The sequence below is a fragment of the Odocoileus virginianus genome, chromosome 4 (genome assembly GCF_023699985.2).
Source record: "Odocoileus virginianus isolate 20LAN1187 ecotype Illinois chromosome 4, Ovbor_1.2, whole genome shotgun sequence".
Taxonomy (NCBI): domain Eukaryota; kingdom Metazoa; phylum Chordata; class Mammalia; order Artiodactyla; family Cervidae; genus Odocoileus; species Odocoileus virginianus.
Genome location: NC_069677.1, coordinates 20,580,434 through 20,606,976, shown reverse-complemented (window position 1 = coordinate 20,606,976; position 26,543 = coordinate 20,580,434). Strand labels below are relative to the sequence as shown.

Sequence of the window (26,543 nt, the reverse complement as noted above, 5' to 3'; positions counted from 1 at the left end):
TTGGCCTTGCCTGCAGTGACAGAGGCAGGAGCAGAACTAATGGTGGTACCCAAGGGCCCTGTCCCCCCATCCGGCACTCATTCCTCTATACTGTGCTGTATCCTTTAGAAAGTACAATGGATCATTCCCCACTCCCCCCCCCCCCCCCACGCCAAACCTTAGGATTTTATTTTCTTGCTAAAGTTGGAGTAAGTATGCAGAGCCTGTTTGTGGTCCGCTGCTTAGCAGGATTCATTCTGCAACTTAGCTTCTGACCTGGAATTACGAGATTCTGTCCTTGCACTTGTATATTACTTTTGAAAAATCTTTAAATTAATAGTAAATGATAAAGATCTATTCTCTCCTGTTCTTATTGTTTGGGTGAAGAGAACAAAATACTTGGGAGCCTAAAGCCTCAGGTTCTTCCCCTTCTGTACCTGTATTTCCTATTGCGTGACTTCAGGAAGGTCATTTTACCCTGTTCTTATTTATGTCCCCAGCCTCTTCTTCAACTTAATGCAGGACATAGCATATGATGTCCTGCGGAAGAGAAAAGGTGGTAATTGACCTCTTTATGGAAGCTTTGAATGAAAAGAGGAATTTGTTTCCATTTTCACTGACATCCTTTCCCTCTGCCTTCCTTCTTCCAGGATTGTGGTGGTCTCCTGTCTGAAGGAGATAACCAAGGCTGCTACCCGCTAGATGGACACATCCTCTGCAAGACCTGCAATTCTGCCCGCATCAGGGTGTTGACCGCCAAGGCCAGCACTGACCTTTAAATCCAGTCGCCTGTTTAGCGGTTAGTGGGTGGCTCCGAGAAGGACGAAACACAAGAAAAATATGAAAAGAGAAATAGGAAAAGAGAGGAAAGGCAATCAAGCTATGGGATGGTCTCTACTTCATCCACTATTAACCTTTCTTTAGAAACACCTAGAATATGAGATTTTTTTGAGTTCTTACAATGCACATTTCACAGTTAATCATGTAGAACCTTGATAGGTCTTTGTTCCCAAGGACTTGCACATGTTTGCACGGATTATGCTCCATCCCATTCACTTCTGCATTCCTTTAACTTTTAATCCCTATGTTTGTCTCACTTTTCATCTGGTTGAATGGCTTTTTTTAGTGTGGTATTTGCTGTCACACAGTTTTTCCTGGGGAAGTCTGCCAACTCCCAGGTGCTTTTCAGCTTGAAGGCTCCATCCTATCACTTCCACATTGCCAGCGATCATAAAAGATAGTCATTCATTTTCTGTGTATTGAAAAAAAAAGTCTTTTATTACTCTAAACTAGTCATGTCCCTTGGGAAAAAATGCACAATTATATGTCAGGTTATAAAGAATTTAAACTGTAAATTACATAGATTAAAAGAAGCTGAATTTGCAGCCATCCAAATTCAAAATCTATAATGACCAGTGGTGGGGCTCATTTGAAAATAGGTATTGGTGAGAGAGAACCAAACCTCAATATTTTTCCTGCAGAAATTACAGATGGGGTATACTCGATAAAGCATTTTGGGGTTATATTTAAAAAGGCATTATTATGCCTCAAATATTAAATTTTTTCTTTTTCCATGCTACCTGGATATAATAACATGGACAAATTTGGTTTTCTCTAGAATAGAACTTCCAATACTGTTCCACTTTTCATATCAGATATATTGCAACATTTTGTTTGCTTGTTTGTTTGCTTTGGGAGGGAGGACATACAAACACAACTGCCAAAATTGTGTAGTTGTATTCCTCTAGAGGAAGATATCTATAAAGAAATGTTTATTTTTTTTTTCCAGGCCCAGGTCCATTTTACCTGACAGTTGCAAATCAGGGCACATAAAATTGTCTTAGTTTTGTTTAGTTTACCTTAAAAAGACAGGAAACTTGAAAAGATTGTGGAACCACAGTTTCATTATTCTTATAATTCTTCTGCAACTCAAAATACATATTGCAGGAGACATTTTCATATCATTGATGTGACATTTACACCACACTTTCTTAGACAATCGCTGAAAAGAAATTGCCTTTTTGAACTAAAAATATTCAGAGCCTGGGATCTTTAGTCCGATTCTTTTGGGGCAGTGAAATGCTTGCCTGCAGCAGAACCATATACATTGTTTTTTTATGTCCTAACATGTTTCCTTTAAGGAACAAACCTGCTCTTAGTAGCAAGTTACCATCTTATAAATTAAATATTTTGGATTAAGATTTGTTCAGATCTTTTTTAAGAATAGGTCAACCTTCTTAAAAACTTTCTGCAAGTATATACTTTTAAATTACAAAGTATTTTAAATATAACAAAAATATAGATAATAATATAATGGATCTCTGTAATACCCAGTTTAAGAAATCAAATATAACAAATATAGCTACATTCCCCTGTATACCCTTCCCTGATTCCACAAAGATCTTTTTCATGATTAGAAGGTGATAAACTCTTCTAGTCTGACTTTTGTTTTTAATTTTAACACTCAGAAACGAGAAATTATTTGTGAATGTTTTGCATTGCAATCCAGACCTCAAGCATCCCAATTAAATTTATTTTGCTTTAGTGGGAATAATCATAAAGGTGGTTCTTTTTTTTCAATAAGATATCCTTAAGCCTGTGGCTCTTCTAAGTCAATCTGTGGCTCATTTGCTTTGGTTACCAAACAGTTTTGTTTTAGAACCACCACAGTTAGAATTTTCAAAGGGTCCTTTGACCACTGTGCTTTCCTCACCTTGTTTCCCTTGTCCTTGACCTCACATTTCTCATAATGTGAAATGCAAGAGGTCCAGCAGCATGTGGATTTTAGGATACAATGACAACTGTATCACTGAATTTCTGTCTTCCAAATGAAAGGAGACCATGCTGATGACCTCAAAGAGTACTGACTATTAGACAATTGGGGTGATACTATCTATAATCAGCTTGAATTGCTTCAGCCATTTGTTTTCTATAAAATACTTGGGGAAAAATTATCTTTTGGTCAAAAGGAAAGAGCCCAACTTATTGAGGGGTGGAGTTTATCTCTTGAAATTCAGTCTTATGAATTTTGCCAAAAGAGGGAGGATTTATGAAATATTTATACTATAAAAATGCAGTAACATTCTACTTGTTGGTTACATTTAAGTTCTTATGTAACTGAATGTTTACATGCCAAGAAAAAAGAGTTATAAGAAAAGGCTGTTACAGGCCCCTCACTGTGACACTGCCAGAATAGTGCTTGCTTACAATCTTTATAGTGCGTTTTTATCATGTAACCTCAGAGTATCTTTACCAAAGATTTTTAAAGTAAATCTCTTTTTAATATAGACTTATCATACTTTTATAATAATGAATGTGCACACCTACATATACAGAATATTTAGATTTAGATTTTTTTCTTTCACAAGGTATAATAAGGAAAGGATCCTAAAATATTTTATTTCAGGATTTCTTAATTATATGATTTATACTGCTTTCTTGTCTTCTATTAATCATTTGGTATCAGCAATGCCAAATCACTCTTTACTGTTTTAGCTACATGAAATGATGCCTATAACAGATATAAAGATCTAGTGCCTTAAGGATGATAATTCTACTGTCTTGTGATATCTTGTCTTGATTGTTATCATTTAAATACATAGATAATAGAAAAAAATCATAGAGTCTATAAGAGAAAGTTTGTAAAAATAAACTAAAAAATATACCAGTTTTAAAAAAATTGTCACGAACAGAAATATTTGGTAATTCCATGTAACATGAGAGACATGGAAAAGGAAAAAAAACCCACGATGTCCTGGGCTCTGCAGATTGCTTCATGGTTAGATTTCTCCATCGCCTGAATCCCCGGCTCATACTGACTCAGTGTGGAGTCTCATCTGTGAACAGATTGGCCTTTAAAACTCAAAATAAGTCATGTGTTCCAGCAAAATGCATCAAAGCTTTGAGATCCTGGACATCTCTGCAGCTCAATGATGTGGGTTCTTTTTCCTTTCATTAAAAAATTGTTTTTACCAGAGCAACTTCTCTGATCAAAATGACTTCATTGTGTGTATGCTGATGAATACAGTGGAGATATCAACACTATAACTGTTTCCTCACTAAGATTCTGCAGAGATGTTTGCGATAATGTTTCAAGTATATAAAATTCTAATTGCATTTAAACAAGTATTTTGTATTTGGGTTCAGGGGAAGAAAGAGAGCATTTTACCATGGGTCTGTCGTAGAGGGTTTATGGAATATAGACAGGACTCTGAAAACACAACTCCCAACAGTTTTCCTAGTTAATAATAATCCTATTAATGTGAACCAGCCAGGAGTAACAGTGTTATTTCTATTTGATATGGTTTAGGCTTCTCTTGTCAAATCTGCATTGGGGCTGCCCCTTGATCCCTCCATTATCAAGTTTTGAAGGGTGTTGGGGAAACTATGGCAGCTGCTAGGAAGATCAGGGAAACACTGATGTAACCTCACAGCCTCTCACCATTTCTCTTGGCTTGGAATGGCTTTTTTTCCATATACATTTCTAGAAATATTGCTATGCTACCTTAGTATTTCACATTTGTAGTTTAAACAAGCGATTGTCCATCTGTTGCCTGGAGCTTCAGTACATGTGTGTTATGAATGAAATATGACAGCATGTTCCATACCCTGCTTTAGCCATCTGTAGGAAACCAGGAGGCTGGAAAAGATATACCTCTGCAAAATGTGCCTCAAGTTCATTTCCTAAGATCGCTCTTTTGGTGCACTTTCACAGGAGACAATCAGAGAGCAACACGTATTTGTGCCTTATTTTTAAAGAAAACTGTACACTACTATGAATGCTCCTCTGAAGAGTCTTCACATAAATAACCCTCCCAAATCTCAAAGATGTACTCATTGAAAAGTCAAAATCCAGAGGAATCTGAACTCTTCATCTTAATGTATTCTAGCAGTATTTCTGTTCTCGCCATCTCTTGGAAGTACCTTATGGATTCCTAAGTTAGGACAACATTGTTAAGCATTCTTATGCTACAAGGTGATGTCTTAGGTGTTGTTAGTGAGTAAGTGGTTTTATTTAGTGGTCTTACTCTAGTTTTAGTCAGCTAATGAAGACATACTTCCACTTGAGCCTTTAATATCTATTCAGCATACAGCTTTTAATTGCCGTGGTCTTTTGGTTTGTTTTTTTATTTTTTTAATTTAATAGTATACAGAATTAGTTGAGGATCTTGGTTCTGAGTCATTATTATGGTGCAGTCATGAATATATCAGGTCAAGTTATTTCCTTAACAGGTAACTTTTCTCATGAGGCTATCGCTTGCTGTGTGCTGTGCTGTGTTCAGTTGCTCAGTCGTGTCCAACTCTTTGTGCTCCTATGGACTATAGTTCTCTAGCCTCCTCTGTCCGTGGAATTTTCCAGGCAAGAATACTAAAGTGGATTGCCATTTCCTCCTCCTCCTTCCTGACCCAGGGATAGATCCGATGTCTCTCATGTCTCTCCTCCATTGGCAGGTGGATTCTTTATCACTGTGCCACCTGGGAAGCCTGGCTGTTGTTTAGTTCACTTATGATTTCAGCCTTTAAAAAGTGATCTGATTAAAGCTGTGTGGCCTAGTGAGAGTTCTCTCTCCCTCTCCTCCTCCCTCCTTGTCTCCTTCTTATTCCTTAACATTTCTACTCATTAATGTTACCCTGATTGGACTTTTCATAAATAAATTAAATCAGTACATTACAATCCTTATGGAATTATGATCATATTAGGAGAAGAATTGTACCACAAAATATATGCAGCATCCATAAATCCTTCCTTTAGAAAGGCATATTTTTCCAGACTGTGTTTATTCATAAAGTGAGGTGAGATAATAGAGTCTTTCGGTTTTATTTTAATGAGTTTTCATCAGGGATTCAGATCACAGAGTTCTTGGCAAATTCATTTATGACTGGCCTACTTTTCTCAGCTATAGGCAAAGTGATCTTTCTAAGACTAGCTTAAGGTTTTTTTTTTTAATCCAAAGCATTTTGACCAACAAGACAATCGTGTTCTTAAGTGATGGCATGTTATTTTAGATCAATGAAACTTGAGAATTTTTCTTATTATCCTTCTGGAATTTTTACACATATCAGCATTTTTTCCCATGACAATCATATTAAACCCTAATACTTGAGTCACAGTATTTTACAGGGAGTAGGTCAGCAACAGAGTTTTTCCTGAAGCACATGTTACAGACCTGTAGTCTGTTTATAGAAATCAACATGAAAAGAACAATCTGGATTTCTCAGTAACACATTTTCTTAAAATTTGAGCCTGAGATTCCTTTGAACTCTCTCTAATACTGATCAAAAATATGCCCTCTGTGTCTGTTTTTATGAATTTGTTTGGAAAAAGCTTATAATTCTAGGAATGGATTTCCATTTTTTATTTCTGTCCTTAACATTGTCTACAAGTTGACCTTGATTTTCCTTTTTGGGGGGTCACATGAGAAAAGTGAAAGTATCTCTAATACATACATAACTCAATACAGAAATGAATTTGCCCACTTTTAACAATAATAGTCACAGTGAATATATTGTTTTGATAAATAGAAGGTTTTTTTGCTTGTTTGTTTATTTTTTAATCTGTCTCCAAGAAGAGTGGAATGTGGAGGGAAGGAAGAATTTGAGAGAAGGGGAAGGTCACAATTAAAACACTGACATGAGGATTCTTATAGAGTGTAACTCAGAATTTTCACAGAGGTTTTAAGGATTGGCAATTGTAGCTTTTTAAACAAGTAAAATATATTTCTAAGTTTATGAGGTGTTTAAAAATCACTATGGCTAACACTGTATTTTTCCCTTGTCAAAAGAGAATTAAAAGGAGAGCTGTTTCTCAGCCCTGTGGCATGGCCATAACCACACAAGACTCTATAATATATGTCACTTCACCCCTTTGCAAGAGGGCCTAGCTCACTCTCCTGTGACAGATGGCGATGCCTATTCTTACATAGTCTTAGGCAAGCTGCACTAAACCCTAAGCATCTCTGAAGGTTAGAGGTTTCTGTTTTCACACACTGAGTGTCTCATCCTTTCCAATGTAGGTCCCTGGTGAGCATAGTAAACAGGAGTTGCCTTGGTCTGTGAGTCTCTTGTTCAAATCCAATCATGCGCTTTCTATAATGCACTATCTAAACAGCTATACTGGAATTGATTGGTACCTTTTCTCCTTTTTACTTGCAATCACATAAAACTAGGGTTGGATTACTAAGTTCAAAGAAGAATAAATATAAATGGCACGTTTTTCCATCAATGTAGAAAGGAAAGACCCTTACCCCTTTTTCTATCTTACTTTCCTGGCCCCTGTGCAAAAAAGTTGTAGACACTATTTTTGTTATCCAGCATACATGTGGCTTATTTCATGGAAAGTTGTGTGGAAGATACATTTTATTAAACTCACTGACCTTTCTCCCATGAAGTTACAAAAAAGAAACTGCTAAAAGCTTTTTGCTTTATTTCTGATTGTTGTATAATTTACAATAGTTTCAAACCATCCTAATAAACATCTCTCATTCTAACCATTGTTATAAAAACAAGTTTTGAAACATTCTATAAGCAGAAGTTAGATATACTAGAAAGAAGAGGGAAACCCATAATTGAGTCCTTTGTAATACTTTAAGATGGTTGCATTAATCCTTACCCACCGTGTGCTTGCTACTTTTTCCAATAAATTCATTCACTTAACGGCCAAGTGGAAACATCATTCACCTACCTTTGCTAGACATTGATCTAATAGACCCTAACAGTAGTCTTATTAAATGACACACACATGCTACACAAAACTGTAGCTTCTAAATTCAGTTTTCAGCCCCAAGAGTAGAATGATCTACCAAGACTGACACAGATTTCACTGTGTCATCATCTGTTCTATACCAGGGTAGAGGGCTATAGCCGACCCCAAGCCTCAGTGCTGTTCCTAGACAAACATAGGCTCATGGGTCTTTTAAGGATCTGAATCTCCTATTATTTTCCCAACAAGTCACCATTCCACATCTTTTTAGAGCTCGCTAGTTTGTAGTATTATTCATGGCAGTCCTTGTACTCTTGGGGCAGCTTTTTTCTCCCAAAGATCTTCCTCATATTAAAATTCGGGCTCTGGAGCCATGCACAGGAAGTCTAAGGTCTATATCTTTGCCTCTAGGTCAGATATCACTCTTTCAACTTTTCCTCATTTATCAACATAGTATCAAGTTCAATCATCCACTTGCTTCTCCTTTGAACAGTTAGACCCAACAATATTTTCTAATTTTATTTCAGTCTACTAAGTGAAATGTAGCCAGCTCTTTGGGTCAGGCTAGGTAAAAACATCCTCTTCAGGGTTGAAAGTGAATGGAATTGGAATCATTGAAAGGAAACTGATATTCGATGTGGAAATTTCCCCCAAGGACTCAGACCCAGGAGAGTGAAAACTGGATGAGGTTAGATGTCCCTTGTGTGTAAAACAGTCCTCTCACTCTGTGTAACTTCACTGTTTTTGATGTTACCAAAGTCAATATAGGGAGTGAGCTAGTATTTACATATGTCATCCGTTAGATTCCCACTTCTTGGTCCATGTTCATAAATTCTCTTCAACCCTTTCATTTCATCCTTGTCTTCTCAAGAATGAAACATTTCTTGTCCATGTTCCCATACTGAATATGCAAAAAGAGTTCTGGACTCTTTATAGGCTCCACATAAATATTTCTGGCTAGTTTGGATTTTGAGATTTGCTTGCATTTTTCTGGGCTCAAATGTTAGTACCTAGAGGTTATACTCTTAATGAAGTGAGCAGCTTCACTACTCAATCATTTAAGAACTACCCTAAGGAGTCCATGTTTTCTCTATACTTTTGTCTTTCTAACAAATTCATCTCTTGCTCATACCCTCCATTTAATAATCACTTTAAGAGAATCAGCCCCTAAGTAACTCTAATTGAAAGTCAACTGCAGTAAAATCAGATAGGTTCAATCTGCACTCCACAGGAAGTGATACGGCTTCAGGAAAAGTAATTCTTCCCAGTGACATCAGTTAGGTCTTCATGGGAGAGTGCACTTGAGCAATCTTGATACATTGGCTTGATTTAGAAGTTTAGAGAAGAATGTATAAAGCACCAGAAACAGAAAGCATAGGTTATATTCAGAGAAGATCCTCTACTTTAAGTATAACACATTCTAGAATGTCCTTCACAGAAGAAAAGATTTCCAGGTATACAGGGTCAGTGAGAAGGGGAAGACATAGAGCAAGATTGATTCAGTTTGCTTTTTCATCTCTATGTAATTTTAAGATAGGAAAAGATGTCAAAATCTAATCCAGCACAGACAGTATGAACAGGAATCTTTTTTGGTAATGTACAAAATGTACATTTTTGTTGGTTCTTAGCTACGTAATCTACTCTTGCACCAAGCACCCCTATCTTCTGAGCCTCTTTAGTATGACAAGCAGGACACCTCTATTTTCCTATTGCTTCTAGATCCATGATTGTAAAGGACTCCACATTTATCTATTCCACTTGGTGTTAAAATTCCCTCATGTATGTACTGATAAGTGAAAATCCAGGCTCTGCTTGAGCATCACCTGCATCAGGGAGCTCTTATTTCTTAAGCTCTTCAATTTCCTCCATTGTACTTTGTTCCAAGCTCTGAGAACCAGTCTTTGGGGCTTAGGTGCTCCTTGGTGCCACACACAGTTAATCTTAGTACATAATAAAACATTGCTTCCTCCCTGTTTTCCTTCCTAACCTATTTTGCTTTTAGCAATACATTTCTTTAAAAAATAACCTTGTTGTTTTGTTTTGTTTTTTAGCTGAAGATTGTAAAAAAGCTTTAAATACCCTTAAAAATAGTCTGAAGGGTTTTCTGAGGGTCAGGTTTAAGAGTATGAGTTTTAGGTTGCAGTTCTTACTTTCTTATTCAAAAGACAAACTATCCTGACAGTTGTTACACAGTTTCATGCCTTCCCCCACTAAATAATCGGTGAAACACTTTCCCGTTATCCAGGCTGTTGATAATGACCTTAAAATGCTGGGAAATGTCAGCGTGTGATTTCCACTTCTAACAAGGAAAACGTCAAAAGCAGAAGATGCTGGTTCTGTTGAAAAGCATTACCTCTAGCCAATTGTTCTGTGCGAAAGGAAGTAGGTTACATTATGTTGCAGTTTTATATCAAAATGTATACACAAGTTCAGTACAGTTGAAGCATGGCATTAATTACAGTTTATGCCACATGTCTCAAAATCCTAAATTCAAAACTTCAAAAGTTATTTAGAAGATGCTGGCTAAATCCATACAGTATGCTTGTTCTGAAGGCATTTGTAACCGAAGATAGATGGGAAGTAGAAAGACAGCCAAAAGAACACTATACCAGGCACTTGCCATATATTAGTGGTCTCTGGGAGGATAAGACTTGCAGCTTCTTCCACCCCAGCCTTGAATCCAAGAGCCCTATTGGCAGAACCTGTCATCAGTCTCCTGGGCAGACCTGGGGTGGGGGATGGCTTTCCAAGCTAGAAAATAATAATTCCTAACGTAGTTTACAAACTGCTTTCGCATGTGAAACAGCCCTGGGAGGAAGGTTATTAATAGCCCTATCCTGAAAGAGAAAGCCAAGGCTCAGAATCAGTAATTGACTTGCCAAAAGCAATAAGAGCTGGTAAGTGGCAGACCTGGGGACGTACCCGGGTCTGGCAAGTCCAGTGTTCTCTCCGGTGGCTGCTTTCAGGGCACCAGACACCTCAGAGCATGCTGGATGCTCCTCACAGACCGCTGGGGCCCTGTTTGAAGGCATCCAAGAAATTCACATAGACCACCCAGCTATCAGCTGGCAGAGGCATATGGGTGCTGTGGGGTTTGAGACCATTCAAAGCATGCATGCATTTTCTGTGTCCTTGTGTGGGAAACTGCGAGGCAGTTCGTCTGATTGGCAATGTGACGGAGCTAGTGAGGAAGGGCACCGCCAAGAACAAACACTGGCGCTGAAGTACACTGCAGCAAATTTCCCCAGAGACTCTAGTTTACCTTACATTAACTGAAAAACCCTCTGGAACTGTGAGGTTCCAAATATCAACGGAGGCCACACATTTAGAATTCAGTGGCACACAGAAGTGACTTGATCCTTAAGACATTTTTCTCTTATGTGGGCTATGATGTATGCCCCACAGAGGCGGGAACTCCTGCAGGTAAGCAGTGCATGCTGTCCTCTCTCTCAGCTCACAATTATAAGGCCCCACCAAGTGTATGTCATAGCATCAGGCATTTCCAAGCCAACCAAGCTACCCTGACCTTGAAATGTCCGTGAAAAAATGCTATGGGACAGATCGTGATTCTGCCACTTGGCTTTTGCTGTTTGAGAGCCTGGGCTTCCCCTCCTGTTGTCATTTTGTGTTTCCTGTCAGCTTATCACGGGGAGTTTGGTACTGTTGTTTCCAGAATACTTACTTGGAAACCAGCCTGTATGTTCTAGAACGTGAAATATGGCAGTTCAACAACTGGGTATGCCTCCTCTTGAGCAGCATCCATCTGGAAGCAGTGCCTTTTGATGTGCCCTCTTGGGTTTTCAGTTCCTCTCATTTCTCATTGTAGTTGTTTGACTTGAAGTTAAAATCTGTTAACTAAAAAATATTCTTTCTTCATCTGAGTTAAATCTACTGCAGGGAACCTTAAAACGAGCTTACCTAATATGCTTTCTAGGCATCTTCTTTCCCGGGAGGCTTCCATCCATCAAATCGGTCTCATTATCCTTCTGCTAAATTCCCTGGGATTAATGAGGACCAAGTTAAATAACAAGTGGCTTCTCACCCCTTTCCAATCTGCACACCTGGGAAATACAGGCGGTGCCAAGGGGGCCAGCAGTTGAATGGCTTTGGCTGAGATGACATTCAGACACTGGGAAGGAGCCTCATTTTCCAGTGAGGTTTGATTAATGTTATGATTGATGGAGTGGAAAATGATTCTTGTAAAATCAATGAGGTGGCCCCCCCCACACACACACACAGGAGTGGATTAGCAGAGGAAGCATTTTGAGAACTCTTCAGAATTTTCTAGGTATGTATGCCTGAGCTGAGACTCACTTGGGTGGAACCTGTGATATCTTAGATAAGGAATAAAAGGACAGTGAGGCTGTGAATATGAAAAAGCATTTCTTTAAAAAAAAAAATAAAGACAGCCGTAAACTCCAGTTTATCTTTACATAATGTAAAGGAAATTATGAACGCATTTTTTTCTTCCTCCATTGTACACAATCTTACCCCTCATAACTAGAAAAAATACAATTGTGTTGTCTTCAGAACACTCACCCATGCACCTGCGTGCACACATGTTCACACTCACACACACTCTCTATCTCATACACACACACACACACACACACACACATCTTCCAAGAAAGCTGATGCTTCAAAAAGGAAATCTTGTTTTAAAACACTTGGATGTTTCAGGCCAAGAAACTAATAATTCCTAGACCTGACCCAATTTAGTGACTGCCAAAAAAAGAAAGAGCTATTTAAATTTTGCACGGATCCATTTATCTCTTAGAATATGCCAAAGCAATTTGAGGTGGGAGTGGAAACTAAGGTATTTATCTCTGCAGCTGGAGTCTCTCTTTATGTATCTATCTGCTGGGAGTCCCCTAAGAACAATTCTTGGGTGATTATCATTGATACATTATGTTGCTGCTTTGTCCAGTGCCCACTTTCCTTCTGACTGTTGTGTAACAATGAGTTGCCTTTTTAACTCCTTTTCCTCCATCATGAGGGAGTAAATGTTAAGCCTAAATGTCTTCCCTCACTAAATCATTTCACTCCATTTCTGAACTAGTTTAGAAAGTGCAAAAGAGGGGGAGCTAGCTTTTCTTGGATACATTTCTTCATTTTTCTTCTTTCTCAGGAGACAAATATAAAGGGAAAAAGTCCAATTCCTTTTCATCTCTCTTTCTCTTTGGATGACAGTAGATGATCACTTAGTAATTATAAACTAGAAGTAGGGAGAATAGAATAACCAGGTTATAATGTATCTGCCAACATGTTTCATTCCTTCAAATTCAGACTTTGAGAGGAAAAGGGATTTTATCATTTAAATGCAAACAGTGGGAATGGCCTCATGTTTAACTTTGTCACTGTAAAAGGTGAGTTGATATTTGGGCAGTGTTTGCATTTCATTAACCCTGTGTACCTTCTGCTTAGTTCTTAGATGACTGCCATTACAGTAACATATCAGAATGAAATTGCCAAAAAGTGTTAAGTGCCTTGGACCTGCCTCACTAGATAGCAAGTTGAAACTGCGGTAAACCATGCCAGCCTTCTTAACTGAAATGTCTGAACCAAGGCATTGAAAAACCAGTAGTTTATAGTGAAGTCATTGAAAAATCATTTTTAAATAACTTTCTTATTTTTGGTACCCTTTTATTCTCTTGGGAAAGCTGATGAGCAAATTATCCAAGAATTACTTCTTATTAAACAGTCAGAATATCCCCCCAAAAAAATCTGAATTTGTCCTCGTTAATTTTCAAGAAATGTATGAAAAAAGCAAATAGAATTAGAGACGGCATTGATTGTCTGATTACTTAACACAAATAAAATTTTGTGATTTAATGTGCCTTAAGCGAAATGTAAAACTTTCACAGCAGGATTTTTTGAACTTTTACCCATGCTATCTATGCAATTAATTACTTTGCTTTTTATTTTGTCTTTTAAACTTCACCTTTATCATTTGTTAAACAGACTTGGGGCTGCCTTCTTCTCTACTGGGAGCATGTGCAGTTATGAGATGCACCCCCCAAAAAAAGAAAGGGAAAAGAAAGAACTTTCTGGTAGCAAATCTGTGCCATCAAGTAGATGTGACACGAAGATGCAAAGCGGGAGGATAGTAATCTTCTCTGAGCTGCACACACCAGCTTTTATTTCATGGCTTTGTCACAGGCTTTTCTCCTTCTGTGCTGTCACCTTTGAGAAAAACGATTGCACCTTCTCCAAGTCTGCCTTTTAACAGCTACAGTTGAGTTGGCAAGACTTCCCCAGCTCTGAATATAGCCATTTGCCGACTCCGGCCTCTTTGCGAGACTGACTCAAATCTGTGATCTTCTGTTCAGCATACACATCAGCAAAGTGAGAAGATGAGCACTAAATATAGGCTCTATTAACTTTACTTTTAGATTTACTGCCTTCAAAAAGTGCCTATTCTGAGAAACATAGACGTTCTTCCTACATATGTATGTACACACGTACCCAGAGTCATACCGTGCAGCCTTCAAAAACACACCATCGAAAGGAGTAGGTGCTAAGATAAGGAAACCTTGCCAAATGGGAGAAAGTCACTCATTTCCAATATCCCCTCCCGAGTGGCACCGTGAAACAGGCTGCAAGCACATTTCCTGAGCATTCCTTGCTGATACAACCACTTTATATTTTTATCCTACTGGATTGTGGCATATTGCTGAGGTTTCCTGTACTCTGCTTCAAGGGAATAGATTATGCTTCATGGAATTGGAACATTTAGTCAGGAAAAAAAGGTTGTTTAAGAGAATCAATGAGCCAGGGTCTCTATTAGGATATGTGTCATATGTGTGTTTTATAAACTAAGCATTGGTGAGCTTAGAATGTCAGCACATTGCTTCTCCTTTTATCTCTCAGGCTCACATCAGTGAAAACTAAAGTCTTGGCTCTGACAATTGGAGGCTCAGGGGGCCAAATGCCCTTGCCAGATCCTTAGAGCATCTTTACTTTGACTCCTAAAAATAGTAGCACATGTTATTTATCGGCTTTTGTTTCCATGGTTCTGTCACTGATATAACAACTGTAGATATTTTCAATGGAGCAGCGGCTCAGCCTACAAAGTTGGATTCTCACCCAGCTGTGGCAAGAGGAGAGGGTCCAGACCAATAGGGCAAAGTAGACTACGTATGATTTTAGGAAAAGGGTTGAAGGGAGGACGTGCTTCCAAAAAAGATCTTTCTCAATGTGTCGTCTGACTCAACCAGCTGGCAGATTACAGTTGCCAAGTCGCTCCCTTCCCTTAGAAGTCAGTTAGCTCCATGTTTGCTTGAGTCTGTCTCTGCTTTGAAAAAGCAAGGTACCTCCAGTGAGCCTTTCCCCAAAGAAGCTCTTGCCATCCTCTTGGTCACAAAGTTGTCTCCTATCCCGCCCAATTTCACCAACAGGAAGCAAAGGGAGACAAACAATGAAAGATGCTCCCCATGTCATCGACATGTCGCCATTCTGCTTTCCATCTAAGGGGCTCCACTACTTACACGAGGGAGGAGGGCAGAATGGATCATGGTTTTATCATTACTGGAGTGTGCACCTCCTCTCCTTGGTTGTCTTCATTTTGAGATGACTTGTCTCCTTGAAGAAAGCAATACTCTTCTCTGAAACTCTCTACTCTTCCTGTTCGTGTTCTTGTTATGTTTTTACTTTATTCAGTTTTAACACCAGTCATTTTCTATTTTTTTAGAGAAAAATGTGCTAGATAAAAGTTAAGAAATCTCCATGATATCATAAGGGGCAATAGAATACCACAGTTTTTCCTCCTTGGAAACAAGATAGACTGGGAAAGAGACAGCATGGTTTTGCTCCAGGTGTCAATCTGATCATGACTATGAGAGAGTTTTATGTAAACGTTGACTGGTATTTACAAAAAGATAAATCAAGGAAGAGGGGAGATACGCCAGGTTTTCTCTATGCTAAATGTGTCAAAGAATAAGAACTTCCTACTTAGTACAATCATAGCCCCACCATGATTGCTACAAATCTGAATAGCATTCTCTGACTTAGGGAAAGTGACACAAAAAACATGTAGAGAATATGCCTTTTTTCACATATATGATACTGACAGAGCCATGGTATTCCCAAAATGTAGATTTCTCTTTTTTATTCTTAGCAAATTACGTCTCTCCTCTATATCATGAACCATCACTGACAAATCCAGCATAGACCTCATGGTTCCTTATAAAAGTAAGAGAATAAAATCTGTTATAAGCAAGTGATTTGGGTTATTTTCTTTTGTATTTATATAATACCACCTCTATGAAATCATGTTTCTATTTACCCTCTATCAGTTTTTTCTATCAATTATGTTTTTCCAATGCTCTATAACAATAAATATGAAAATCATATTCCTTTTTTCTGTTAAAAAATTGCAACTATGTTATTATATTTAGAAATCCAATAAAGTTATTACATTTACTTGCCTATGTGTGGAGTGCTTTTTGAGCTTGATAATCCCTGTCTCTTTTCTCCTAACCTCTTTTACTGTGATTCATTTTTACATCATTTGCTTTCCATATGGTCTTCTGAGAAAGGGAACGTCTCTCAAAAGAAATATGATGCCAACAAGAATATGAAGGCACCCACTCTTTTCCACTGTTAGCACAGAATATCTTAAGGTTAGATATGTTCTAGAATTACTTGACCACTTTGTCTTCAACTTTCAAGCAAAGAACTTCCCCCTTTTTTTATTTTTTTTTTTTGGATCCAAGCAAATCAGTTCCTGAGTTGTGCACGTGGTGGGGGAGGGGGATGGTGGTGGTGGATGGGGAGTTCTCCACTCACATCACTAATGACTGGCTGACTTTTCACACTTTTATTCCATCTGTTCTGTGCATACTTTTCCAACATTGAGAATCTGCTTTGCTCTAGGCTCCTTGAGGGATACAGATATAAATCAGTCATAATTCCTGCTTTGGAGAAGTCTATAGTCTAGTAAAGCTAAAACTGATGGATTCTGGTGCAAATAACTATGGTAAGAATACAAAAAGAATTAGACAGTTGGGAGAGTATGACTCAACATTTTCAAAACTTCACAGTTCATCATATCATTTTTAATAGTCTGTGGTCCACAATGATTCTACCCTCATTTTCTATGTGAAAATGATAAGAATGTGAGAAATAAAGGTAACAATCCAAGATCACCATTCACTGAACACTTGTTTTTAATTTTTTAAACACAGCTTCAAATTAACCCAGTACCCTGATCCCTAGTCCAGTCTAAAACTTAAGAATGAGTAGAACTATAGGGTACATGAAACTCCTTCTATGAAATTCGGAAAAGGGTATCCCTTCTCCTTCCCAATTAGGCTTTTGACTTTATCTTTGCAGCCTCATGTTTTAGCTTACTAATGCTGAGAGATCTGAGAATCCAACAAGAGGCCACCACTTTCAAAGATGCTGGACACAAGGTGTGTTTCTGAATTAACAAATGATGGCTATAGCACTGGGACACAGGGAGTTCATAACTTCTTGCCAGAAAGTTGTAAACAAAGAAGGGCATATAACATGTAACACTGGCTTTTCTTTCCCTGTTTTTCTCAAATTGCTCACTTTATGTTCCTCAGCCCCCTTCTGCTTTATATTTTAACACTGCACAAATATTATTTGCCCCTATTCATTGTGTGGGAGCTGGGAGGGCCCTTAGAGAGCATGCTTTATGATTTTTCAAGGGAATACTAGGTCCCAGAGATAGGAAAGAATTTACCTAAGGTCACAATGTAATTTAATTACAAAGCTGGATCTTGTGTCCTGATGGGACCCTCAGTCCTGTGCTATCATACTAACAACTTTAATAATGTGAAGGGAGTAGAAAAAGAGTTCTATCTGTAATTTCCATTTCTAGGAAAAACAAAGACAATTTAAAAATGAACAAAAGCTGAAAGGTCTTGATGACTGTTTGTTGCTGTTTTTATTCAGTTGTTAAGTTCTTTCTTTTTATGACACCATGGACTACAACATGCCAGACATTTCTGCCCTCCAGTATCTCCCAGTATCTGCTCAAATTCATGTCCATTGAGTTGGTGGTGCTATCTAACCATCTTAACCTCTACTACCTCCTTCAATCTTTCCCAGTATCAGGGTCTTTTCCAATGAGTCAGTTCTTCACATCAGCTGGCCAAAGTATTGCTACTTCAGCAACAGTCCTTCCAATGAATATTCAGGGTTGATTTCCTTTATGATTGACTGGTTTGATCTCCTTGCAGTCCAAGGGACTCTCAGGACTCCTCAGCACCAGAATTTGAAAGCATCAATTCTTCAGCACTCAGCCGTCTTTATGGTCCAACTCTCACATTCGTACATGTGACTACTGGAAAAACCATAGCTTTGACTACATGGACCTTTGTTGGCAAAGTTATGTCTGTGCTTTTTTAATACACTGCCTAGGTTTATCAGAGCTTTCCTTCCAAGGAGCAAGCATCTTTTAATATCATGGCTGCAGTCACTGTCCAGTGATTTTGAAGCCTAAGAAAATAGAATGTTCAGGGCTTCCCTGGTGGATCAGAAGGTAAAGAGTCTGCCTGCAATGCAGGAGACCTGAGTTCAGTCCCTGGGTCAGGAAGATCCTCTGGAGAAGGGAATGGCTTTCCACTCCAGTATTCTTGCCTGAAGAATTCCATGGACAGAAGAGCCTGGTGGGCTATAATCCATGGGATCACAAAGAGTTGGACATGACTGAGCAACTAACATACACACACACACAGACACACACACACAGAGAATATAACAAAAAATTATAAAAGACTTATTTCATAAACAAAATAAACCAGGAAGGAATATCAGTGACACATAAGGAATGTTGAACAAAGAGAATGGCAATCATATAGTTTCTTAGATAACCTGAGTTTATCCCAATAATACAGGAGTAGTTGAACATTAGAAATGCATTAATGTAATTCACCACTTTCACAGAACAAAATAGAAAAGTGTTATGATCATAGTATCTCAATAGATTCAGGAAAGAAGCATAATACAATAAAGTATCATAATAAAGAACAACCCCTTAGCAACCTAAAAATAAGAAGAAGCTTTCTTAAGTAACGTCTATCTACGCAAATATCACCACAAATATTGAAAAATTAGAAGTAGTTATTTTAAACTATAAAAAAGTATGCTCACTATCAACACATCTTCTCAACTTTACACTGAAAATTCTAACCAGTACTGTTGTAATAAAAACATGAATAAAAGTTATAAAAAAAATAGCATGTAAGAAGCCAAAGTGTCATTACTCATAGATGATATAACTACAGAAAGCTATATACATAAATCTAAAATAATATAAAAATAATTAACATTAAACAGACTTATAGATAGAGCAAACTGGTGATTGAAACTGGTGGGTGTTGGGTGAAATAGATGAAGGGGATTAAAAGGTACAGACTTCCAATTAGTCACAGGAATGTAAGTTACAACATAAAGAATACAGTCCATGTAACTAATAATTTTGTATGGTGCAGATGGTTACCAGACTTATTGTGGTGATAATTTCTTAATATATTTGGTTGTCAAATCAGTATGATGTACACATAACTCTTTGCTAGATATAACATTAATATACCCAAACTGCATTTTATTTCAGTGCAATAGCCACAAGAAGTCAGATAATGTATTTTTAATAATGTACTTTTCCCAGTGGGTCAGCAGTAAAGAATCTACCTGCAAGGCAGGAGACCCAGGTTCCACCCCTGGGTTGGGAAGATACCCTGGAGGAAGGCATGGCAACCCACTCCAGTATTCTTGCCTGGAGAATCCCATGGACTGAAGAGCCTGGCAGCTTACAGTCTTGCAGTTGCAAAGAGTTGGACATGACTGATGTGACTGAGCATGCACATGCATTTTTGAATAAATCATATATCATAGTGACCAAAAAAATGCAAAGTACCCTAGAATATCTTTTTTAAAATATAAAATACCTAAATGAAGAAAATCATAAAACTTTACTGAAAGACATTAAAGTAGATCTAAATAAGTAGTAGAAAGATATACCATCTTCAAAGATAGGAAAATAATATCATAAAAATGTAAATTGATTCACAGATTTAATGGAATGCTAATCCGAGTCCCAGCAGAACTTTTATGGACTTTGGCAAGCTGATTCTAAAATTTAATCAGAAAACCAATGCCAAATACCCAAGAAATTTTTAAAGAACAAGGAAAGATAATTTTCTTTAGCAGATAAAATTGTCTAAGTGATAGTAGCTAAAGCAATGTATTATCTGTATAAGAAAAAGACATATATAACTTAAATGGACCACAGTTGAAAGTCCTAAAACAAAACCATCCATTTATGGTAACTTAATCTATGACATGAATAATACGGCAGATCACTGTGGCAAGGGTAGATGCTGAGATAATTGGTTTTTCATGTGGAAAAAAATAACATCAAATGCCTATCTCATATAGACAAAATGTTAAGGCCTACTAAAAAGCCTTTGCATCACAAAAAGATTTATTAAACAAAAAACATTAAAGCAGTAAATAAAAGATTAATAATTTAAACCCCATTAAAATTAAGAAATGTAGTTAATCAGAAGACACATAATAACTTCAAGCTGGGAAAAGCTATTTTCTGCACATGAAAATAATAAAGGACTACTATCCAGAATATGCAAAGAATTCTTAAGACAAAGAAAATTCAATAGAAAAATGGGCACAATAATAGGCATTTCACAGAAAAGGAAATATAAATAGCCAATTGACACATGAAAGCACATTTATGTTAGTTATTTGTTGCTGTTACTTAGTCACTAAGGCCTGTCCAACTCTTTGAGACCCCATGGACTGTAACCTGCCAGGCTGCTCTGTCCATGGGATTATCCAGGCAAGAATACAGAAGTGGGATGCCATTTTCTCCTCCAGGGTATCTTGCCGACCCAGGGATCAAACCTGTGTCTCCTGCATTGGCAGTTCTTTACTACTGAGCCACCTTGAAAACCAATTGTTAGGTAGTTAGAATAGGAAAAAGGAGTCCAGAATGGTGGTGACTAAAAGATAAGGAAGGGAAAATCCCGTGAATATAGAACAAAGGAAGATCTGAGGATCGGAATGAGGACCTCAGGTTGAACAAACAGTACTCCTGGCTAGCCCAATTTACACAGGGCAGGCCCAGGTGGAAGCAAAAATATATATATAAAGAAAGAAGCCAAAGGGCCAAGTTCTCTCTCGCTCGCTCTCTCTCTCTACACATCTTTTGGGTCGTCATGTCCTCAGGCGTGGAGGATGTATTTTCCTTTATTTTCTAAATAAAACAGCTGTAACACGGAGCTGTAACCCTGGTCTGTCCAAGAGCTGTGACACTGGTCTGTCCAGGAGCTGTAATGCTGACCCATACGAGGGCTATCATGCTGGTCCGTCACTTCAAATTTTTGTTGTGACAAGACAGAACTGAGGAAACTACATATTCCCCTGACAGTATAAATGATGTGATATGGATATATCTATTCTTTTAGCTTTGTGCTTTTTGTGTCTTTTTGTGTTTTTTTTTTCTCTAACTTTATTTGTGAGAATTGACTATATTGATTTATTCAACAATAGTTGCTTTTTACTGTTATAGATTTTTCTATTGTAGAAATATATTACTTTTACTTAACAATTCTCCTTGGATGGATATTTGTCATCTTCAGCTTTCTGTCATTATGAACAGTACTGTTCTATATGTCTTTGTACATATCTTTGGGTTAGATGGGCAAGAGCATGATTGTCAGTCATGGGATTTCCACATTTTCATCTTTATTAGATAATGCTAAATTATTTTCCAAAGTGACTTTAGAAATTTATACTTCAAAACACTGTAAATAAATATCCATTTGGCCATGTCCTCTCTTATACTTGACATCAACAGCCTTTGAGATTTTTACTGATCTGATTGGTATAAAATAATAATTAACATTGTGTCAGGGGAGTGTGTAATTTCCTCGGTTCTGTCTCCTCACAACAAAAATTTGAAGCAACAGACCAGTGTTATAGCCCTCGGATAGACCAGTGTCACAGCTGTGTTACAGCTCAGTTTTATTTAGAAAATAAAGGAAATTACGTCCTCGAGGTGTGAGGGCATGGTGACCCAAAAGACGCGAAGAGAGGAGAGAGAGAGAGAGAGAGAGAGAGTCACTGGCCCTTTGGCCCCTCTTTTCATATATATATATTTTCTTTTTTTTTTTTTTTCCTCCTCCTCCTGGGCCTGCCCTATGTAAACTGGGCTAGCCAGGAGTGCTGTATGTTCTACCTGAGGTCCTCATTCTGGTCCTCGGATCTTCCTTTGTTCTATTTTCATGGGCTTTTCCCTTCCTTATCTTTTAGCCACTGCCATTCTGGACTCATTTTTCCCATTCTAACTACCTAACAATACAAAATTTTAAAACAAGAAAAACATTATACTGTGGAGTTAGAATAAAAGAGGGAAATGTGACTGGTAAAAAAACATAGCACAGGGGATCTTCAGGGCTACTATTATAGTATTAGTTTTCTTTAGTTGGATTGAAGTCACAGGGATTTATTTTATCATTATACATTATACTATGTGTTACATATCTATCATATGTTTCATGGTATAATAGTTTTCTTTTTTTAGGTTTCTTTGCCTTTTTTTTTTATCATGCTGCACAGCTTATGAGATCTTATTTCCCTGACCAGGGATCGAATCCAGGCACTCAGCCATGAAAACCCAGAGTCCTAACCACTGGATCTCCAGGGAATTCTAGAAGAAATGCTTTCTGATAACTGTTCCCAATCTGGTGCAGAGTCAAGTGCTCAGTATACCTTAATGACCTTAAGGCTGCTTTAGAAGAGGGCAAAGCATGTTTCAGCACTTCTTACATAAAATACTAGAAGTAACTTTAGAAAATGTGGATGTCAATGAATGGAAAATGGAGAGCAAAGCTCACAGTGTGGGCCAGGCAATTACAGGACACTTCCCCTCTCTCCCCACACTTCTCTACCCCTGGCATCTTCCATAAAGACTTTTCTTCCATGAAGCCTTTACTGCTTTCTCTATTGAAAGTGACTAAGTCCTTCTTCTAAATTCCCATTCCAGTGCAAATTAGCATACCACCATTCCTCAGTTATGTAAATGCCTCCAAATCCAAACAGTTTTCATAATTTTTTCCTAGGAAGGAAATGATCTTGTTGATTTAGGTGCCATCAAAGTATCTTTTGGGGTTTCCTGGTGGCTCAGCAGTAAAGAATCTGTCTGCAATGCAGGAGATATAGGAAACACAGGTTCAGTCCCTGGGTTGGGAAGACCCCCTGGAGAAGGAAATGGAAATTCACTCCAGTATTTTTGCCTGGGAAATCCTATGGGCAGAAGAGCCTGGGGGGCTAGAGTCCATGGGTTCTAGGGAAGAGTCAGACACTACTGAGCAACTCGTCCATGGGTTCTAGGGAAGCGTCAGACACTACTGAGCAACTCAACAATAGCAACAATAAAGTAGCAGTGGCTGGCACATTATAGAACCTAAATAAATTATTATCCAATGGAATTAAGTTGATCCTCTTTCAATTTCACCCCAGATTCATGTTCAAAGCAGAGCATTTTACTTTTTTCTGCCTTGTCTATTACAGTCAGGAAGTAAATAAAATACTTATTACTTCCCTATGATGTTGGAAAACAATGTAGAGAATTTTGCCTGAAGTATCACAGACGAGATTCCTAAATTCAAGTCAGAGAGCTTCCTCCCTCCCAACTCTTTTATGAAGGAAATAGGCCAGGTAAACAGGAAAAAGGAAGACACAAACACAGGATGGCCATGTCACCAAAATCTGCCATGTGCTTAGGGCCACTCAGGGTTCAGTCCTCAATTTTGTCCCAAATTCCTCCATCTTATTTCCTCATCCTGTGGCTTTCCTATGCTGGGCCTTCCCTCTTAACAATTGGATCTCCTTTTCTTTGTCTTCCCTGCTTTCATTCCGGGCTTGTATTCCATTGGGAAATCACCAGTCAACACTTCCCTCCCCGTCTCAGTCTTTGTTAACTCCTCACCACCACCTCTAAACCATCCTCCACTGGGGCCAGCCTATTTCCAAAGCACAAATAGGACCACCCTGCTCCTCTGAGCCCAGTCTTTACTGTCCTTCCATTGCCCTCAGGATTCAATCCAAATTCCTTGGCATGACCCCGAAGATCCTTGGTTGTCTCTTTGTTCATTTGTTTGTTTGTTTATTGAGGGTCTAAATTTTATTAAGACCATTAGTTGACAATTTCTCTGGGTTATCTTTCCATACTCATCTACTCCTAGCCTCGCCCAACGTACCAACCAGTAAACTGCACCATTCCCAACAGAACATGCCTTCTCCCTTCTCCATGCCTTCTGTTCACTCCTTGTGTTTAGGCTGCCCCCTCCCCTCCCGCCAGTGGCACCCAATGAGAACTACAAAACAACTTTGGCACAGAACCCCATCCAACTCCCCACACTAAGAGACTCGATCAACTCTAGCATGAATGCTGGGAGCCTGAGGGCACATTCCTGGGACAACCCAGCTGCCTTTTGAGATTCTGTCTGCAAAAGCTCAAGGCTGTGAAAAGAATTTACTATTTGTCCTGGCCAACACCTGACAATAGGCCTCTAAACTCTTTCTTAGAGAATTTACTTTAAAAAGCTGACAACTGTAAATTCTTCCTCTCTCCTTTTGAGATTGTGTGTGTGTGTGTGTGTGTGTGTGTATGCACGCTCGCACGCATGTGCATATGTGCTCAGTTGCTCAGTCGTGTTAGACTCTGCAACCCCATGGACTGTAGCCTGCCATGCTCCCCTGTCTATGGTATTTTCCAGGCAAAAATACTGGAGTGGTTGCCATTTCCTCCTCCACAGGATCTTCCTGACCTAGGGATCAAACCCATATCTCTCATGTCTCCTCCTTGGCAGGTGGATTCTTCACCACTAGTACCACCTGGGAAGCCATATATATCCTACAATACTAAAGTCTTTCTTCCGGACATGAAAGCCATTCCTTTGAAATGTAACTGTCAGGAAGCAAAGGATCTGTGTCTCTCAGTCTCTATAGGAGGATAGACTCCTAACTCTAATGGTTGCCTGGCAGCAGACATAGCTGACCTGATCACATTTTACTGACCAAACCTCTTAGTTGCTTTTTGTAATTTTCCATGTCCCCAGGGCTAGTTGAGCCCCTGTCCACTCCCCTCCCTATTACCTCATCCTCCCTATAAAATGCCCAGTCAACACTGCAGACAGGAAGCTCTTTGCCCTCCTATCACTAGTGACAGAATAAAATCCATTTCCTCCACTTAAACTAATGTTTGACTTTATTTACCTCTGACATGACTCACACTCCAAGACCCAGGCCCCATGTTACCTCCTCTGAGAATTTTCCTTTCCTTGACCTCCACTGTGATATTTTACTTTTACATACATAAGCCCACACAACTTCAAACAGACATACAGCAGGATACTTATAGTACTAAAGCAAAATTGTCTTTCTTGTCTTCTAGTTAGATTTTCATCTGGACTAAAACCCTGAAAGTTGAAGATCGTGTTTTACTCATCCCTGCATGCCTTGAGCCACGTATCTAACAGCCCTGGAATACAGATGTATGAGGAAGAGGTTGGATGAATGAATGAATGAGTGTTTCTTTACACGGTGGTGAGGGTTAAGATATGCCCTCTTTCTAGAGTTGTCCCTAAAGGAAATGGAGCCTGAGGTATGGCTGTAGAACAGGAGGAAAGTAATTACACTTCTCCAGGAGGAGAGGAAGATGAACAGGTACAGACTTGCCCTTTCTTGCCACTGAGAATTTCCACTCCATTGTTTTTTTTTCCTTCCCAAGTCTTTCTGAGCTTGTATGCAAACCTTTTCTTTAAGGAGCTGTTAAGAACCATTTTATATACTTTACCATAATCCAGGGGCAGAGAGGAATCCCTTCAAACACGAAACAAAATCTGCCCACTGAAAGGGCTTCATCTTGGCTGTAACCAGGCACAAATGTGTGATGTGAAGCCAACCTAAGTGATTCCATTGTTTTCAAGTGTGACTAAGTACTGACTAAAATTACTTCCTCTGGCAATTTTTTTTTTTTTTTTTTTGACTCAGTAGAATGGAAATATTCCAGGCTGTTGTTCTGTGTTGCTGTCTGGACAGAATGATTGCCTGCTCATCATAACCAACTGAGAAAGGGGGGAAAAGTGGAAGAGGGGAAAAATTTTTTTTTAAACTCCCAGGGATTCCCTTAAGTTTAGCAATGGCATTTTGTTCTCAGATTTCATTGTTTTTGTTTTTGTTGTCCTGTATTATTCACAGAAACAATAAAGAACACATGTGTGCAAAGTCCCTTCAGTCGTGTCTGACTCTTTGTGACCCCCTGGACTGTAGCCCACATGTTCCTCTGTCCATGGGATTCTCCAGGCAAGAATACTGGAGGGGGTTGCCATGCCCTCCTCCAGGGGATCTTCCAGACCCAGGGATCGAACTGTGACTCCTGCATTGCAAGCAGATTCTTCACCGCTGAGCCACCAGGGAAGCCCACAACAAAGAATATCAAAATCCTAATTGAAAAGGACCTTTCCCAGGTCATCTAGTGAGGAGTCAACAGTTTTCTTGCCCATGTGAGATCTGAGGTTCCCTGGGACACCAAGACATTCCCCACCCCCCATCAAGTGCAATGTAAACACTCTTTTCCCTAGTTCCAGAGTTCTGTTTTTTCCAAAACAAATCCTCACACCTTTGGGCTGCCAGCAGTTCCTTCCATCTCCCTGTAGACTATTTCCTTTAGTTCTGCCTTCTGGCACGTTTTCTTTGTGCAGAGCTGTGTTTGCAGAGAGTGAAAAAATTCTAAGCCTATTCCACGTGGGCTAGATGACTAGACAGGTAGGTAATGACTTCTGTCAGAGGGAAAATGGAGACGTGAGTGGAA

The 26,543-nt window shown here is 38.7% G+C and overlaps 1 protein-coding gene across 12 annotated transcripts in view; it reads left to right on the top strand.

Annotated features, from left to right (window-relative positions):
* Nucleotides 1-16,099, top strand: part of LPP (LIM domain containing preferred translocation partner in lipoma) — a 719,231-nt gene extending 703,132 nt beyond the window's left edge. For all 12 annotated transcript variants that reach the window (XM_070466247.1, XM_070466252.1, XM_070466251.1 and 9 more), the window contains one exon: nt 630-16,099. In XM_070466247.1, the coding sequence (XP_070322348.1) occupies nt 630-758 (129 nt within the window). In that variant the 3' untranslated portion in view covers nt 759-16,099. The remainder of the gene's footprint in view (nt 1-629) is intronic.
* The last annotated feature ends 10,444 nt before the right edge of the window (nt 16,100-26,543 follow it).